General features: G+C 46.0%; 1 protein-coding gene across 1 annotated transcript in view; it reads right to left on the reverse strand.

The window, feature by feature from the left end:
- Positions 1-1,898: 1,898 nt before the first annotated feature.
- The window catches only part of C8H2orf49 (chromosome 8 C2orf49 homolog), a 71,048-nt gene continuing 55,683 nt past the window's right edge, over positions 1,899-17,263 (reverse strand). Inside the window, exon 4 of the mRNA XM_078656128.1 lies at positions 1,899-2,741. Within this exon, the coding sequence (XP_078512254.1) occupies positions 2,685-2,741 (57 nt within the window). The 3' untranslated portion in view covers positions 1,899-2,684. The remainder of the gene's footprint in view (positions 2,742-17,263) is intronic.

Raw genomic sequence — 17,263 nt, forward strand, 5'->3', positions numbered from 1 at the left:
ACGGAGTGCTGAAACTTTTCAAACACACCCAACAAGAGATCTGGGTTAAATAAATTGTTCTTTTGCTCACCATGCCACCCCAGTTTGGAACCAGCCATATTCAAATGAGTCTTCACCCTGCTCTTCATGGGAACAGCCCAGCCCAAACTGCCAGGTCAGGCCCTACCCGGAAGAGAAAAATGCATCCTAAGACCAGTTTTGGAGAATCCAGTGCCACAGAAAGCAAGGGACCCACATCTGGGCATCCCCTTGGTCACTTGGAGCAAAAATAGCAAATATAACAAGATGATGGATGGAGTGATGAAACTTTTCAAACACTCACCCTCAGTCAAGAGAACTAGGCTAAATCCACTGTTCTGATCAGCTGAGGAGCGCCGATACCCCAAAACCGGTCCCAAGGTGCTTGTTTTCTGGTCCAGGAAGGACCTGGCCTGGCAGTTCAGGCTTGACTGTTCCCATGGGGAGCAAAGTCAAGGCAGATTAGCATATGGCTGGGTCTAAACTGGAATGGCGTGGTGAACAAAATAATGATGGATTAAACCCAGATCTGACACTGGAGCAGAATGTTTGACAATGTTCAGCATCCCGTCCATCATCTTTTTGTGTTGGAATAGGAAAATCACCAGGTTCCACTAGATCGTACCAGGTATGATTCAAAGGTTCAAGCTGCCACTTGCAAGAGAAAATCGCAGTGACCTTTCTTTACACTTATTGTAAAATCACTCAACTATGACAGGCCACCAGACCGATGTGGGTGCTCCTTGAATATCCAACAATGATTACGGCAGTCAAAATATCAAAACGCACCAGAAAGATTTCATATTCTGGCCAAAGAGGTATTTCATCATAAGCACTTCCAACCATATCATCATACGGATGTGCAACATATGGAAAACGTATGCAAAGGAACCACATTCTATAAGCAAAACTAATTTTAAAACAGACCACTGCAAAACTGGAAGATAATGAAGTACAAAATGTTTTCAACTAAATCTGATAAAACACAAATGGGATACAATGTGTAAGACCACTTTAAAAAGTTTCATGGCAATGTAAACGGCGACATAACCATCAGCTAATGGTGACTGTTTGGAAGACATGTACCTCTTCGGTTTACCACATTACACAGTTCATACCTTCCTGAGATTTCACCAATAGAAGCTATGTACGACCCTTGTCACTGACCTTGGGTGCTGCCATAACAACAAGGTTATTCTATGGCTAGCAGATAGTGAGGGTGGGGGGGAGAGAATCCATGTCCACAAGCACTCACAGTTTAGTAGAATCTTCCCCACGCAAATGCATATGCTAAAAATAATTTTACGGCATGCAGATTTGGCAAATGGAAACTTATTTTTAAAGTAAATATGCTGAACAGTTTATCAAAATGTGGTAATCTCAACTTTGTGTTTGTCCAAAACTGGAAACAATTAACATATCTCTATTTTTTAAAATAAATATTGAGACACTCCATGTGTCTTGAAAGCTACATGCAGAAGACGGACGGTCCAACTAGGATAGGACCAAACCACTTCTGATGGTTGACAGCACTCCAAATGAACTCAATAGATTTCTAAAATAATAAATCCGTTTTGAACAGAATCACACATGTATTTCAATACTACAGTTGAGGTTTGTGCTGATCTGAAGAAGAGCAAACACAAAGGGGAAGTGAAGGCAGGTTATATCTTAATTGGGTAGTATACTTGTTTTGTTCCAGACCACAAGCTACACAGTGGCCAATGTGTATGGATAGTTGCACTGTCCAAGATGATTTTTGCATCAAATACCATTTAGGGCAACTTGCCCCTCTGCCCCCCCAGATCCCCCACCTGGACCCCAATGCCCCCCATCCCTGCCCCAACCTGCCCCCTAGGCCCCGCCCGCCCCTCCCTCCCCAGTCCCTGGGATGAGCAGATATATTCGCTGAAAAAGCTAATCATGTGGAATATGAGTTTTTTAGTTTGTAAAACTTGGTCTATGGAGATGTGACCTACTGGGAAAGACTGCAATTGGCTGCCGGCTTGCAATCACAATGGCACAAGGACCCTTTTAACCAATTAGAACAGGGCATAAGTTAAGACAATTCCAATTTGCTGCTGGCCACTTTTAAAACAGCCCCTATGCTAACAGTCTGCACATGCATGAGTTAGTAGTTTTGAAACGGTACATTACGAAATGACAGCCTGCTTTTCAATTGCTTTTTCTACCCCTGTAGGCGAATCACAGGCAAATGGCAGCATTGCGCCTACGTACCACAGACAAAACAAAATAAATAACACACCTAGACCGAATACCATTCGGTGGCATCTCATACAACATTTAGATCATTAAAACATCCTAGAGAAGAATCTCAAGTCCAAATACAATCTGTTGAAGAATCCAAATAAAAACACAAACATGTTTTCATCGAACATCACTCGAACAGCAAAAGGACGAATTTAGAATTGCTGGTGAAAAGCTGTATCTGGGAGGCAACTTAAAAAAATCTACAGCAAATGAAATCCTATAAAACATTATAAAAAAATACTGTTGGTAAAGTAAACTGTCAGAAATATCTATTATATATATATATATATATATATATATATATATATATATACACACATATATATATAGATATATAGATAGATAGATATATACACACACACACACATATATACTCTGCAAGCATCTAAGCAATATCATGGCCATGTTATATGCTGAATCTTCTTCTTTGCTTCAACAGGTTTTCCTTCATCCTGTAAAAGAAGACAATTATTTAGTTTTGCGTTATTTAGTAAGCCGTTTATCACACAATCAGGAACTTTATCTTCATCTCCGCAGCAAAACTTTTACACAGCAATGGCTCTGTTCCATCTAGACACAAAAATGCATTTCCAATTTGTCTTGAGAAAATATATATTCAATTCAAAAACTTTAATCGGATTACTTGAAATCCATAAAAGCACAGCAGCATGACAAGTTATTTAACAATAATAATAAAATTAATTAATGATAAACAATTTATGATAATGTAAAATAACAGTTCATACATCAATTTGATAAAATGGTCATACATAGGTATAAGAGCTTAGGGATTGGACATAGTCTTACGTGCTCGTGTGGTGATTTTCAAAAACGTGCTAGTGCGGAAGACCAACTCTTCGTCGGCCAAAGTGAGTAGCCAAAAGTAGGCATTGTCCAGGCTAATAGGTCTCTGCTGTTTTAAAAATGGAGTTAAGAACCACTTGGTGTATTTTAAACAGTATTTACAAAGAAACAAAAATGTTTAAATAGTTTGTCCGCTCACACCATCACATGGGCAGGGGGCATGATCAAGATTGGGGTGGTAGCCAAGGGGAAAACATAACACAAATTTAGCAGTACCCGCTCTTGGACGGAATAAAAGGCTCCTTTCCCAGTGGCTCATTGGTAAGGTGAGATAAATGGGTAGGGGATACCTATGCTGTTCTATAGTCATATAGCTTGAGGCAAAGGATTTTTTAGTTTCCATACCAATCCTTTCTGTATTGTATAATGAATAAAGTACACTTTTGAGCTAATTTTTTTGCAGTGTTTCGGCTGTACTGGGACTTAAGAAAATATTACCTTTATTAACACCACATAGACTATGGTACACTCCAGAAAGCCAAGGGATATCCATTTCTTTCTCGCATTTGACACAGTCACTGATAATCTCTCTAGTTAAAGCAGCAGCCTGGTTCTTCCAGACTGATAGCCCAAAAAGAGCAGGACGGGCCTTGATAAAATCATCAATATAATTTAAATTAAGTTCTCGGTGGCAAATGTATTGTGGAGTAGAGATTGGGACACCCAGCAGCTTCCTGCAAAACCTATTTTCTTACTGCTGAATGCAGGAGCTGTTTGAGTTACCCCTGATCTCGGCTCCATACGTGGCTACTGGGACACATTGTGACTTAAAAATGTTTAGGATAGCTAAAATAGCACCCGTGTTCTTTGGGTACGGGAGGCTAAGGATGGAATTAATGGCCTTTGAGAACTTGCTCCTGGAGTGAGCTAAATGCTCAGTCCATGAGCCGTTTGCAGCAAAGACCACCCCAAGATAAGGAAAGAAACTAGTGCTAGTCAATTTTTGACTACCCGCAGTGATAGAGCTGAGCTGGCGCTTTCCGGGGCCGCAAGACATAAAATATTTTTTTTAATTGACTCATAAATCCAGACCGCCCATGTAGTTAACAAGGGTCTGTACTAAGATAGGCAGAGAGTTCGGAGTACGGCCTATGAGGACCGCATCATCTGCGTATAATAGTACCGGAAGTGTTTTCCCATTTATTCTGGGGACATCTGGGGTTGTGAATTTTAATGCATTGTTCAATCTATTGATAATAGTAAAAAGGAGGGGTGCCAGAACACATCCCTGTCTGACACCCCTGCCTACCCTGATGGCTCCAGAGAACTCGCCACCGCTGCCAATCCTTACCTGGGCCTGCAGGTCTTTATGGAGATGGGCCAAAAAATGGACCAAAGGTTCATCCAGTCCATAGGCCAAAAGGATGGACCAGAGCTTTGACCTATTAACAAGGTCAAAAGCGGAAGATAAATCCATAAAGGCCAAATAGACAGGGGTGGATCGTGCGATGGTATATTTTCCAATGACCAGGTTAAGATTTAAGCACTGTTTATTGGTGCCAACCTTACTGCGGAAACCCAGCTGACAAGGCTCTAAAATGCCACTTTCCTCTGACCACTCTAAAATGTTATTATATAAAACTCTGCCCAATATCTTTAGGGTATTATCGATCAGGGAGACAGATGGGCCTATAGTTAACAGGTTCCGACCAGTTCCCGTTTTTTTTAAAAATTGGGACGATAATACTCATGGCCCTGGTACTTGGCATCGGGGCGTTTAGTAAATTATTAAAAACATTCAAAAGAAGTGGTGCCCAGAACTCTGGTTTACATTTGATCAAATCTATAGGCAACCCATCCGGACCCGGGGCTTTATTCCCAAGGCTCTCGTGGATAGTTTCTTCCACCTCAGACAAAGTTATTCCCTGCACACCCACTCCCCACAGGCTGTGTGTGTGTATGTATATGTATATATGTGTGTGTGTATATATATATATATATATATATATATATATATATATATATATATATATATATATATATATATAAATAATCACTGAAAAAACCATAGGTTATAGACCATATATAGTTAGGAATTAGCATTTACAAAACCTTGAAAATTCACTGAAAAAACCATAGGTTATAGACCATATATATAGTTAGGAATTAGCATTTAAAAAACCTTATTTTACTCACACAAAACCATTGAAATTCCATATATAGTTAGTTGCACTAACTATATATCGCGCACCCGCAATCCACTGCTGATGATGTCACATATTACATCATTCATGACATGGTCAGTGACATCACTGATGACATCTCAAATGACATCACTGATGACATCACTGATGACATCACTGATGACAACATCCAGTGACTATGTTTCTGTAAAGTTAAAATGTGTCTTACATATTGAAGAATGAGTGGAAGTATAATTGTCTGGACAAAGGATTTAGTAGGTGCATGACTGAATGTATGAGTGAGTGATTAAATGTGTCTCACTGAGTGCATGGGTTAGTGACTAAAGTGTCTTAATTTGTGCATCATTATGTCGGTTGTTCTGTAAACTGCTGCATGTGTTGATCAGTAGCTATATGATTAACTATATGGGTTACTGATTGATTGTCCAAGTATTTGTATGGGAGACTGAGTGTGTGTGTGGCTGGCTGGGAGGTGTGTGACTCTGTGCAGATCAATGTGTACTTATATCAATGATTGTATAACAAGGTAAGTATGTGTTAGTATATGTTTGAAAATGTAAGGTGCTCTATGTTTAACTGTATAGACAAGAAAATGGAAGTGTGATTGATTCTTTACAGGACTGACTAGGTGTGTGAGTAACTCCATGGATGAGTGGCAGAGTGTGAGTGTCTGTATAGGTGTATGAGTGCATATGATAGTGTTGTAAAGATGAGTGATTGTATGAATGATTGTATGGGTGAATGAGTGAATGTGTGTGTAGACGTAGGAATCAGTGAGTACATATGTAGTAACTAGTATTGGTGTGTCAATGGTTTCAAAAATTATACTCTGTATTTAACACTGGGTGAAACAGAGGTTATATTAAAATGTGAGGAGATGCATTGTATTGTCACATGAATGATATCATCAGTGATGTGGTCATTGATGTCAAATGAGATGTCATCAGTGATGTCATCAGTGATGTCATTTGAGATGTCATCAGTGATGTCATCAGTGATGTCAATGACCATGTCATGAATGATGTAATATGTGACATCATCAGCAGTGGATTGCGGGTGCGCGATATATAGTTAGTGCAACTAACTATATATGGAATTTCAATGGTTTTGTGTGAGTAAAATAAGGTTTTTTAAATGCTAATTCCTAACTATATATGGTCTATAACCTATGGTTTTTTCAGTGAATTTCAATGGTTTTTTAATAGCAAATATCATAAGCTGTCGAATGTCAAGTACGTGGTAAGTGAAAACATTTTCGTGTTTATGCACACTGATCTGCTTTGAATGGTGCCCCCCCCCTCATTTCTATTAGGAGTACTCTCTCTTTGCACATAGTGAAGGGTAGTTAACGCAGGCCTTTGCCCCCGTTGTAATACGTCGTGCCTTCTTCTCTCTCCATTTGATTGATTGTTATCCAAGTATTTACTGTTTTAGAATTGGTTCTCTTTGGTTCATTCTCTATTTACAAACAAACACAGAGTCGCAATACTCTGTTTAGTCTTTGCAGATAACGAGAAATCGTGTAAAAAAATAAATAAAAGGAATCGAGCAAAATCAGTAGGCCACTAATGGGATCTCTTTTTGACCTCGCTAAAATAGAAACATTAGGAACAACCCCTCATGACAAATACAAAACTAGTGAAATGAACTGAACTCCACACAATGATGGCTGCAAAACAGCTCGGCTCCGCCACCCACCCCGCCCAAAATAACGATAAAGAGCGGCTGCCATGATTGGTTGCGGAATGGCCACGACGGAGCTACGAAATGGTGCTGCTCTCATGCTAACCCCAGCTTCAGTCTGAAACATCCAGAAACACTGTAGACTACCAATTCGATCAGTTCCGGTAGCGCCCCAATGTAACCCGGTAGAGAAGAACTAGCCCTCCCCTCTTTGACTAATGGTTCTTGTTGCCTGTCCCTTCTGTTGTCATTTAACAGAACTATTTAGCCTGCTGAAAGGGGTTGTGTTCCGACCGCTGGTTGGTGGAGACATTTTGACTATATTCTGGACCTGCGTTGTTGCGTAATGCGTCATATGACGCGCCGCGTTAGCGCATCCGGAAGTCATCCGGGGCGTGCAGCGCGTAACGTAAGCATAACAAGTCATGTGACTTGTTAATAAAACTTTTCATTGGTTCATTTTACTTTTCTTATTCTAATGATGAAAGGCTTGGTCATATGACCTAAAAATAACGCTTTTTATTACTTCCGAACATTATTTTTTCTTAAATATATGTTATAATGTTCCAGGCTAATGTACTTTCCCGGAAAATTTACAACTGTCCTGCAAGTAAAATATATTCTTTTTTCGAGAAAAAGAGCGTTTCTTCGTCCCATGACGGAGCCGTTGAGCAAAAGAGGGTCGACCTGCTGTCTTAGTCGCCGATACGCCTGAATATGAGATTATCGATCACTTTATGTTGCAGGAATAGAAAACACAACAGCCCTTGACCATTTATCTTTACTGCGTTCCTTCGTATTATACCTTTTACCCTTCATGTAATTGGTCTGCTTTATTTCACTTGCCTTTTAATGATTCTAAAACAGTGACTATTATTAAAAACTTTACCAATGTATATACTACTACCATGTTTTCTTTTAAAAACCTTTATTGTGAAAATTTCATTATACAAATACAAGCCTATAACCACGTGGGCCGGCCACGGAGCAAACTGTAATCGTATATGATGAGTAGACATTTACACTGTAGAGGAACGTAACGGGCGGGCCATTAGGTTGCAAGAACTAAGGTGTCTAACAGTTACGGAATCGATGGACGTACATTTTATAATTAAAATACGACAGGGCCAGTTACAATAAAATTATCTAGATATACATTTGCGGGCAAGTACCATGGGTGACGTTAATTCGAACTTTCAATAGTACAGTAATCAATAACACATCAGAACTTAATATCAATAGGGATGTCGAAATATTCAATCAATTCTCGTCCCCGCCCGCCATGTGCTTCAAAACTGCATACGTATCTCGTGATTTCAAGGTTCTGCAACCAGTACACAACAAGGAGTTACGAGTCCCATTTATTCCGGCGCCATTTTGGGCGAGGACGGGCAGGTCCAGGATATAGTCAAAATGTCTCTACCAACCATCGACTATGATGATGTTCATATGCTGTATTTATTAGAGTAACACTCATCTGTCCACATGAAATTAATTTGCCACAATCTAAACATGTCATTTTAATCTTTCCAAAGTTCTTCTAAATATTTGGGACCGTTTCCCTTGCCTCTGATGCTGTCAGTGCCACTTCTTTGATGAATGTACTAGCAGGTCAGGGGTTCTCCTCCAAATCTCTCTTTTATGCAGCACTATAATTAATTGGTGCCACCTCTCCATATGACGATGCATGGTATAGTTACCACAACTATATATTTTTCGGTTCCTCTGGAGAGTTCATCGTGGCAGATGAAGCGTGTAACGTACCGGGCATTTACCTTTTTTTGCATGTACAGGAAAGGAAAAAAAAATCGAGCGTCCGAGTTCTAAGGTGTCCCAGGGCCATTTTAGTGGACCAGGCCCAAATCCAAAGAACAGGCCGCCATTTTGAGAGTCCTGTTGCAGCCGCCTGTCGCTGTAGCATCAAGAGCAGCCGAAACTCAGCTGAATGGCAACTGAAACGGTAAAGGGGCGCCCCACTACAGCAGACGAGCCTCCACCTAGGAAGGCCCGTTCACGCCGCCTCCCCCCCCCCCCCCTTCGGGCACCCCACGCCGTTATTCGGAGCAGTATTGTAGGATGGCCACACCAGTGCGGCAACTTGCTAGACATCACCTCGGTGGTAACCGAATCTCAACGCCTTGTGGTGTCTTCTATTCAGAAAACATTGTTATGCTGCCTTCGACCTATTCGCCGCAAGTGCGCACGCAACTCAGCTGCATAGCTTGCTAGACACCACCTCGGTGCTAACCGAATCTCAGCGCCTTGTGGTCTCTTCTATTCCAAAAAAAATTGTTGCGCTGCCTTTGGCCCCATTCGCACATCGGTCCGCTACTGACGCCATCTCACAGGCTAATGGGGCGCCCCACGCCGAGTTTCAGCATTGTAGGATGACCACACCAGTACAGCAACTTGCTAGACATCACCTCGGTGCCATCCGGATCTCGGCGCCCCACTGCAGATGAAGTGCCTCTCAACTATGAAACCACCACGGTGACATCCGGATCTTGGCGCGTTGTGCTGCCTTCGGCCTATTCGCACATCGGTCCGCTACTGACGCCATCTCACAGGCTAATGGGGCGCCCCACGCCGAGTTTCAGCATTGTAGGATGACCACACCAGTACAGCAACTTGCTAGACATCACCTCGGTGCCATCCGGATCTCGGCGCCCCACTGCAGATGAAGTGCCTCTCAACTATGAAACCACCACGGTGACATCCGGATCTTGGCGCGTTGTGCTGCCTTCGGCCTATTCGCACATCGGTCCGCTACTGACGCCATCTCACAGACTAATGGGGCGCCCCACGCCGAGTTTCAGCATTGTAGGATGACCACACCAGTACAGCAACTTGCTAGACATCACCTCGGTGCCATCCGGATCTCGGCGCCCCACTGCAGATGAAGTGCCTCTCAACTATGAAACCACCACGGTGACATCCGGATCTTGGCGCCTTGTGCTGGTTCCGGCCTATTCACACATCGGTCCGCTCCTGACGCCATCTCACAGGCTAATGGGGCGCCCCACGCCGAGTTTCAGCATTGTAGGATGACCACACCAGTACAGCAACTTGCTAGACATCACCTCGGTGCCATCCGGATCTTGGCATCTCAACGCCTAGTGGTATCTTCCATACAGAAAATATTGTTGCGCTGCCTTTGGCCCCATTCGCACATCGGTCCGCAACTGACACCATCTCACAGGCCAACAGGGCGCCCCACGCCGACTTTTACCATTGTAGGATGGCCACACCAGTGCCACAACTTGCTAGACACCACCTCGGTGCCATCCGGATCTTGGCGCGTTGTGCTGCCTTCGGCCTATTCGCACATCGGTCCGCTACTGACGCAAACTCACAGGCCAACGGGGCGCCCCACGCCGACTTTCAGCATTGTAGGATGGCCACACCAGTGCTGCAACTTGCTGGACACCACCTCGGTGCCATCCGGATCTTGGCGCGTTGTGTTGCCTTCGGCCTATTCGCACATCGGTCCGCTACTGACGCCGCATCACGTGCCAACGTATTTTCTCCGCATTTTATACCCTATGCCGCATAACAGGTCATGTGACTTGTTTATAAAACTTTTCATTGGTTCATTTTACTTTTGGTTTCCTAATGATGGAAGGCTTGATCATATGACCTAAAAACAACACTTTTCATTGGATGAAAACTTTTTTTTCCCCAAACGATGAAAGCCCCACCTTGTTTCTGGATGTTTCAGACTGAAGCTGGCGTCAGCATGAGAGCACCACCATCTCGTAGCTCCGTCGTGGTCATTCCGCGAGCAATCATGGCAGCCGCTCCCCACCAGAAGCCTACAGGAGTCGGGGGCCCCCAAAACTTTTGATGAATCCTCAAGGCGGAGGGGACGCTTTCGAGAATGGGGTCCAAGACCTAGCAGACAAGCGTCCGATTTCCAAGGTGTCCCAGGGCCATTTCAGTGGACCAGGCCCAAAAAGGAAACAGCCTGCCGCCATTTTGAGTGTCCTGTGACAGCCGCCTATCGCTGCACCGCAAGAGTGGGCGCAACTCAGCTGAATTGCGGCTTTTGACACAGTGGACCAAAAACGGACGGAATGGCAACTGAAACGGTAAAGGGGCGCCCCACTACAACAGATGAGACTCCACCTGGAGAGGCCCGTTCACGCCGCCTCCCCCGGGGCGCCCCACGCCGTTATTCGGAGCAGCATTGTAGGATACCAAAACCAGTGCGGCAACTTACTGGACATCACCTTGGTGCCATCGTTCTGCTGCCTTGGAACTATTCGCACAACAGTTTGCTACTGATGACCCACCCCCCGCGACGCCCCACGCCAGAAATCTGGACGTTGTGCTGCGTTGGGACTATTCGCACAGCTGACCGCTACTTCGTTGTTTTTCCCTAAAAATGTTTATATGTTATTACTGTTTTTGTTTTCTTGTATATATTTATAAGTTATTAAAGTTTTATAATCTTACTACTTTGTCGGAGTGCTATATATTTTTAATGTGACACATAATTGTAAAAACTTTGATGTACAAAGAGTCATCCCTGGAATCTTCCGCTTCAGGCTCGGTCCCCTCCCCAATCACAATACAGGATGGTTTTCAGATAATAGGAACGCGTCTGCTGTGACGGATCTCATCGAGTGTGGGCCTTGATCTACTATAACTCCTTTGAAGAGGGGTGATTCTTTACAGCTGGGGCCATAAACTACATCTGCAGGGCTAGCTGATACCCTAGGACCGGCCTGGACAATCGGACACAGAGGAAAAGGAGTGTCAGAGGGTGCGGTAGTGAATAGGGCGAAAGGGAGGTGTCGGGCGGGCACAGGGTGTGATTCTCAGGGAAGAGCAGCGCAGATGGGGGGAGGTTTATTACCCATGCATAAGACAGAGAGCGGGGGTGACCACTGCCTGGGGGAGATGCTTGCGAGGGTGGGGAGCCATGCTAAGGATCGACAGCGTGCACAGAGTGGGTCTGGTCAAGGCATCTAAAATGACTGCCGTGCACGACAAAAGTGTGGCATTTGAAAAAAGACAAGATGGCGCAGACAATGTTTTTCAACACTTCCTGATTTCCTTCGAATCGAACGTTAACAGACGTTGGGGCATATTACCAAACTTAAGCGATATTTATCCCTAACGATGCTTAGCAACGATTTTTTTACCGCTAAGCATCGTCAGAAATTATCGCAGATAAACCTTGCTATTATCAAGGTTTATCGCAAATACGATAAAAAACGACCGCAATGCATTAATATCGCTGAAAACTCCGCGATATTCATGCATTACCGAGCTAATGCTCTTAGCCATGTTATCCACCTCCCATTGGATAACATGGCTAAGAACTGCTCAGGGCAGGTGCTAGCTTTTGGAGATATTCACGCTTATCGCGAATATTTCCAAAAGTTGATAATAGGAGATAGCGATGTTAGCGACTGTTTCCAGTCGCTAACATCTTGGCATGCCCACTTTGCATGTCATTAGTGATAAATATCACTCACATGCAAAGTGGGGCCCAAGATGGTCGCTATCTCCTACTAGCCGTCGCGAACTGGTGTTAGCAACAGCTAGGTAATACAGATATAATTTTATCTCCGCGAAGCGGAGCGCTGTTACAGATATATATCTTTTTTTGAACGTTAATTTCTCAAAATCCACTGAAGCACATATATTGAGACCTAGCAAAGGCACATCGAGCTACCAGTCCCTACAATTTTGCCAAGTTTCGTGCAAATCTATTCAGCCGTTCGATTATTATTATTATTATTTTTTTTTGCCCCGCGGGGCCCTTTTAAAACCTCCACATCAAACCTAAGAGGTCAAGGAGGATCTACTATGCCCCCTTATGGTCATTTGCCCCTTCGCTTTGGCCTCCTCTTGTCTCTCGATCCTACCGAGAGACAAGATGGCGGCCGCTACGGACTGTTTGCAATGTTTACAGACGCCGGAGAACCAATCAGCTTCGCAAACCTCCGTTACGCGAAGCGGAGCGCTGTTACAGATATATATCTTTTTTTGAACGTTAATTTCTCAAAATCCACTGGAGCACATATATTGAGACCTAGCAAAGGCACATCGGGCTACCAGTCCCTACAATTTTGCCAAGTTTCGTGCAAATCCATTCAGCCGTTCGGGCTAAAAGTGAGGCCAACCGCCCTATGGAAAACTCAATGTTAACAAGCATTGAAAATGCAATAGGTCTCGCAATAGAAGAGTTTGACATTTTTCGTTTTGCATATGGATGAGTGGCGTTGCGTGGATGAGTGGCGTTGCGTGGATGAGTGGCGTTGCGTGGGTGAGTGGCGTTGCGTGGGTGAGTGGCGTTGCGTGGGTGAGCGGCGTTGCGTGGGTGAGCGGCGTTGCGTGGATGAGCGGCGTTGCGTGGATGAGCGGCGTTGCGTGGATGAGCGGCGTTGCGTGGCTGAGCGGCGTTGCGTGGCTGAGCGGCGTTGCGTGGCTGAGCGGCGTTGCGTGGGTGTGTGGCGTTGCGTGGGTGAGTGGCGTTGCGTGGGTGAGTGGCGTTGCGTGGGTGAGTGGCGTTGCGTGGGTGAGTGGCGTTGCGTGGGTGAGTGGCGTTGCGTGGGTGAGTGGCGTTGCGTGGGTGAGTGGCGTTGCGTGGGTGAGTGGCGTTGCGTGTGTGAGTGGCGTTGCGTGTGTGAGTGGCGTTGCGTGTGTGAGTGGCGTTGCGTGTGTGAGTGGCGTTGCGTGTGTGAGTGGCGTTGCGTGGCTGAGTGGCGTTGCGTGGCTGAGTGGCGTTGCGTGGCTGAGTGGCGTTGCGTGGCTGAGTGGCGTTGCGTGGCTGAGTGGCGTTGCGTGGGTGAGTGGCGTTGCGTGGGTGAGTGGCGTTGCGTGGGTGAGTGGCGTTGCGTGGGTGAGTGGCGTTGCGTGGGTGAGTGGCGTTGCGTGGGTGAGTGGCGTTGCGTGGGTGAGTGGCGTTGCGTGGGTGAGTGGCGTTGCGTGGGTGAGTGGCGTTGCGTGGGTGAGTGGCGTTGCGTGTGTGAGTGGCATTGCGTGTGTGAGTGGCGTTGCATGTGTGAGTGGCGTTGCATGTGTGAGTGGCGTTGCATGTGTGAGTGGCGTTGCATGTGTGAGTGGCGTTGCGTGTGTGTGTGGCGTTGCGTGTGTGTGTGGCGTTGCGTGTGTGAGTGGCGTTGCGTGTGTGAGTGGCGTTGCGTGTGTGAGTGGCGTTGCGTGGCTGAGTGGCGTTGCGTGGCTGAGTGGCGTTGCGTGGCTGAGTGGCGTTGCGTGGCTGAGTGGCGTTGCGTGGCTGAGTGGCGTTGCGTGGCTGAGTGGCGTTGCGTGTGTGAGTGGCGTTGCGTGTGTGAGTGGCGTTGCGTGGTTGAGTGGCGTTGCATGTGTGAGTGGCGTTGCATGTGTGAGTGGCGTTGCATGTGTGAGTGGCGTTGCATGTGTGAGTGGCGTTGCATGTGTGAGTGGCGTTGCATGTGTGAGTGGCGTTGCATGTGTGAGTGGCGTTGCATGTGTGAGTGGCGTTGCATGTGTGAGTGGCGTTGCATGTGTGAGTGGCGTTGCATGTGTGAGTGGCGTTGCGTGTGTGTGTGGCGTTGCGTGTGTGTGTGGCGTTGCGTGTGTGAGTGGCGTTGCGTGTGTGAGTGGCGTTGCGTGTGTGAGTGGCGTTGCGTGTGTGAGTGGCGTTGCGTGTGTGAGTGGCGTTGCGTGTGTGAGTGGCGTTGCGTGTGTGAGTGGCGTTGCGTGGCTGAGTGGCGTTGCGTGGCTGAGTGGCGTTGCGTGGCTGAGTGGCGTTGCGTGTGTGAGTGGCGTTGCGTGTGTGAGTGGCGTTGCGTGTGTGAGTGGCGTTGCGTGTGTGAGTGGCGTTGCGTGTGTGAGTGGCGTTGCGTGTGTGAGTGGCGTTGCATGTGTGAGTGGCGTTGCATGTGTGAGTGGCGTTGCATGTGTGAGTGGCGTTGCATGTGTGAGTGGCGTTGCATGTGTGAGTGGCGTTGCATGTGTGAGTGGCGTTGCATGTGTGAGTGGCGTTGCATGTGTGAGTGGCGTTGCGTGTGTGTGTGGCGTTGCGTGTGTGTGTGGCGTTGCGTGTGTGTGTGGCGTTGCGTGTGTGTGTGGCGTTGCGTGTGTGTGTGGCGTTGCGTGTGTGTGTGGCGTTGCGTGTGTGAGTGGCGTTGCGTGTGTGAGTGGCGTTGCGTGGCTGAGTGGCGTTGCGTGGCTGAGTGGCGTTGCGTGGCTGAGTGGCGTTGCGTGGGTGAGTGGCGTTGCGTGGCTGAGTGGCGTTGCGTGGGTGAGTGGCGTTGCGTGTGTGAGTGGCGTTGCGTGTGTGAGTGGCGTTGCGTGGTTGAGTGGCGTTGCATGTGTGAGTGGCGTTGCATGTGTGAGTGGCGTTGCATGTGTGAGTGGCGTTGCATGTGTGTGTGGCGTTGCATGTGTGTGTGGCGTTGCGTGTGTGTGTGGCGTTGCGTGTGTGGCGTTGCGTGTGTGAGTGGCGTTGCGTGTGTGAGTGGCGTTGCGTGTGTGAGTGGCGTTGCGTGGGTGAGTGGTGTTGCGTGGGTGTGTGGCGTTGCGTGGGTGAGTGGCGTTGCGTGGGTGAGTGGCGTTGCATGGGTGAGTGGCGTTGCGTGGGTGAGTGAATGGTTAGCTGTTGCTTATGCGACGTATAGCACTTAATACTAAAGTAGGCAGACCTTCTTAGCCTTTGTGAGAATAATAGCAAAATAAAAATAAAAACCAGATCAAGTCAAGGACGCAAACGGCACCATGCTATTGTTTATTTACTCAGATGATATGCATAAAAATGTAACTTGTGAGCACGTTTCTCTAACTCTCCAATAATCCCATTACAACACTTTGTACAAATGAGATTGGGACTCATCCTTCCGAAGTCGAGAAAAATGTGCAACGCTGTGTTGAAGTTAATTTTTTTAATTAACAAAATGCAAATAATGTGGAGAGATTTCAAGTGATTCAGGAATGGGGGCCCTTGTAAAGAGAAAGTACGGCCGGCCTGGGCAGTGATAGGGGAGGAGGGAGGAGAAATGCGAGTCACGGCAGCAGCAGCCTTTGATGTGCCTGCCGGCCGGCCGTGAATAATTAGGGGGTGAGAAATGCGCTCGGAGGGCTGCCTTTGATGTGGTAATGCGAGGCAGGCAGGCAGGCGGCTGGTGGCATTGTGCACGCGCTTTTTAGGGCTTGCGCAAGCGCAATGACCTAAAAAGCACATGCACTTGAAGGAATCGCCAGTGGAATCGCCAGTGGATAAACACTGGATAAGCCCCTATAGAGCTTCGCCAGCTATGCGCTGAAGCGCATCAGCAGGCGAGCCCTAAAAACACGTTTTGGGACCCCCCTTTTTTTCTCGGCCCCCCCTTGACAAACCCCCCCCCCCAAATTTTCAAGGGCTGCTCAGAAACAAAATGTGCCATTTTCCTGAAAATTTCAGCCAATTCCGTCCACAAACGCCAAAGTTATTAGACATAGAATTTTCAAAAATCCCATAGAGAAAAAATCCTAACTATATATACCTACTGGCGACCGCCAGTAGGTAAGATATAGATATAGATATAGATAGATAGATAGAGAGAGAGAGAGAAACATTTGATTAAAATAGATATAATTCAACAATTGATCGTCACAGATTAGTAAACCATTCCTAGGCGAGGTAGATCAGTCGGCGGCACAAAGTCATTGCTTTATTACATACAGTACCTTCCTTTATATATTCGGAATAATGGGAGATGGATAGGTTTTTCCTAGAGACTGAGTTTTTGTACAGAACAACAACAAAAAATCATCCGCCAAGAGGACACATAAGTGGTCCTTAGATATGTGCTTTTTTATGGTAAACACTAAAACGGAATAAAGACCCAGGGCTCGACAAATCTAAAAAATCTTACTTGACCTGCAGGTCGAACACAAAGACTTTTTAGTTTATAGCTGTATTCGGTCTAAATGGGGACTACGCAACTAAGGGACATTAATGGCCAAATAAGATGGCAGCCGGATGCTGTCCCTGGCTGTATATGAGGCCACGGGCGGTTTCTAATAATTTTTCCTTCATGTTTATGATACCTGATTTAGTCAGAGGAAGGGGTCTTCCAGTGTCTGCACAACCATTTATGGTAATTAAAACGATTGCATTTCAGAGTATGGTCAGATTTCCCAAAATGGAGCACACAAAAGACTAGTGTGCAGAAGCACCTCTACCACAGACTACCTAAGCTGTTAAAAAGACACAGATACAAGGACGCAAAAAGCTATTCCAGGGACTACAAAGTGAGCTACAAACCACGACGCCAAAGAAAATCAACGAGCGGAATTTGTTCATAGGT

Source organism: Lissotriton helveticus, chromosome 8 (genome assembly GCF_964261635.1).
Source record: "Lissotriton helveticus chromosome 8, aLisHel1.1, whole genome shotgun sequence".
NCBI lineage: Eukaryota > Metazoa > Chordata > Amphibia > Caudata > Salamandridae > Lissotriton > Lissotriton helveticus.